Source organism: Triticum dicoccoides, chromosome 6A, assembly GCF_002162155.2.
Source record: "Triticum dicoccoides isolate Atlit2015 ecotype Zavitan chromosome 6A, WEW_v2.0, whole genome shotgun sequence".
Classification (NCBI taxonomy): Eukaryota; Viridiplantae; Streptophyta; class Magnoliopsida; order Poales; family Poaceae; genus Triticum; species Triticum dicoccoides.
The window spans coordinates 198554209-198556082 of NC_041390.1; the positions used below are offsets into that span (position 1 = coordinate 198554209).

The following is a 1874-nucleotide window of genomic DNA, read 5'->3' on the forward strand; positions in this document are numbered from 1 at the left end:
GAAAGTGCGGCAACGGTGACCTGTTTCGTCCCACACGCCGGGAGGGAGGAGCTCTTGCCTTTACAACATTATTAATAAAACTAAAAAGGAGACAAACAACATTCATAGCTGGATAAGGATTAGGCAATGTTCTACTAATATATAATATATGTACACAGGTTAGGACACACACAGAAAACTCAAAAAATATGTTTCATATCTGACTTATAAACTATACTTTTCATTACACCTTTTTACACCTTTTGTGGTATATAAATTATTGAAACGTCACTAATTTAATTTATTGGGTTAGAGCATGTGCTATTTTTTTCTTCTCCCGTTGCAACGCACGGGCACTTTTCCTAGTGTACTCCTATACTAGTAGACATAAAAACGACGTGTTAACCGGGGACTGTTTCCTTTCTCCATCTTACAGGTACTAGCCCACAACATTCACTAACAAACGACATATCACTCTCACAGTGACTTTTGAGGAGACGTCCAAGCTTCAAATTCGCGTGGAGCACGATGATTACGACGCGAATTAACGCATGTTCAGAATAATTCAAACGGATGAAAAGTCAAGGCTGAGAAACAATAATGCACTCGAGGTAAGCTCCTGCTTGATTAAACAAACTGATATGAAGCAAGGAGGCCGGTGGGGGGAGCTCTAGCCTATACCCATGACAAAACAGAAGCAGGAGCAAGCTGCCACCCCCAGCCCTAGCCCCGCCCTCTTCTCCCTCCACCCTACACTTTTCTTCCTCTTCTCGTCACTAGATTCCAACTTCCAGTTCACCCCCGCCCCGAGCAAGAGGCAGCCGGCGACGACGAAGGCGGACGAGGACGAACCTTCGCACTCGCAGGGCGATGACGGGAGGCCGACGGCCATGGATCATGCCAGGAAGCGCCATCAGGAGAAGGGCTTCTTCTATGACTGGTCAGTAAATTACATGTACACAGGCGCACGGCTTGATGCTGTTGTTCCATCTCTTCTTGGTGTCTGCTTGCAGAGTTGCAGCAGCGTCCATGTCATTGATCTAACGGTTTTGTATAGCTGCAACTGTGGAAAACATATATGTGTACATAATATGTGGTGCGTCATGTTTTCTTCCATCATTTGTTTGCTGCAGCTTCTTCATGCTGTGCTGCTGCTTCTTCTGCCATGAGGCGTGCGAGCACTGCCTCAAGCGCTTCTGCTGCTGCCGCAACAAGGACGAGTGACCGACCAACCGGTCCGGAATCGGTGCTCATCCGAAGATAAACCTTGTGGATTTCCGATTGTATATTTTCAGTTTGGTTGCCAATTTGCACCATTTTAGTGCACTGGTGTAGTAAAGTCCGTGCGTGTACATCTGGAATTGGTCTTCCCCTGCATCTCAACACTGTACACCAAGAGACCCAGAGTAAGAAAACTGTGGTATTCTTCTTCTTTTTTTGAACCGTAAGAAAACTGTGGTATTCAGCAGATGCATAGTGTTGTACAATATCAGTCTGTTGTTGTTGCCTATCCTCTCTCTCTCTCTCTCTCTCTCTCTCTCTCTCTCTCTCTCTGCGTCATCTCAAGAAAATTGCAGTCCCGATGACATTGCCTGGCTAGGAAGTGCCCAACGTGCTTGCAAGTACAGTAAGCAGTGGCTGAGCCAATATGAGCCATGTATCCAGATTTCCAATACAGTGAGCTACTGAATCAAGCTTGCAAGGGGAAAAGAAAGAAAGAGATGTGACACCCGACCGGACTAACAGAAAAATGGTGCGTACGACACTATGTTTGTCGCAGAAAATACTCAAAGTATGATTGATCTCTGGGTCCCCTTTGTTTTGCATGATTTTCACAACGAAATTCGTTTCCTATAATCCTGGCACAGCCGTCATCTGAGAGCGACTCTAGCGGT

At 45.8% G+C, this 1874-nt stretch overlaps 1 protein-coding gene across 1 annotated transcript; it reads left to right on the top strand.

The window, feature by feature from the left end:
* The first annotated feature begins 616 nt into the window (after window positions 1-616).
* LOC119316580 lies at window positions 617-1449 on the top strand. The gene is made up of 2 exons (XM_037590909.1): window positions 617-919; window positions 1113-1449. Exons 1-2 carry the CDS (start codon window positions 663-665, stop codon window positions 1201-1203), a joined length of 348 nt encoding a protein of 115 aa, XP_037446806.1. The 5' UTR covers window positions 617-662; the 3' UTR covers window positions 1204-1449.
* The last annotated feature ends 425 nt before the right edge of the window (window positions 1450-1874 follow it).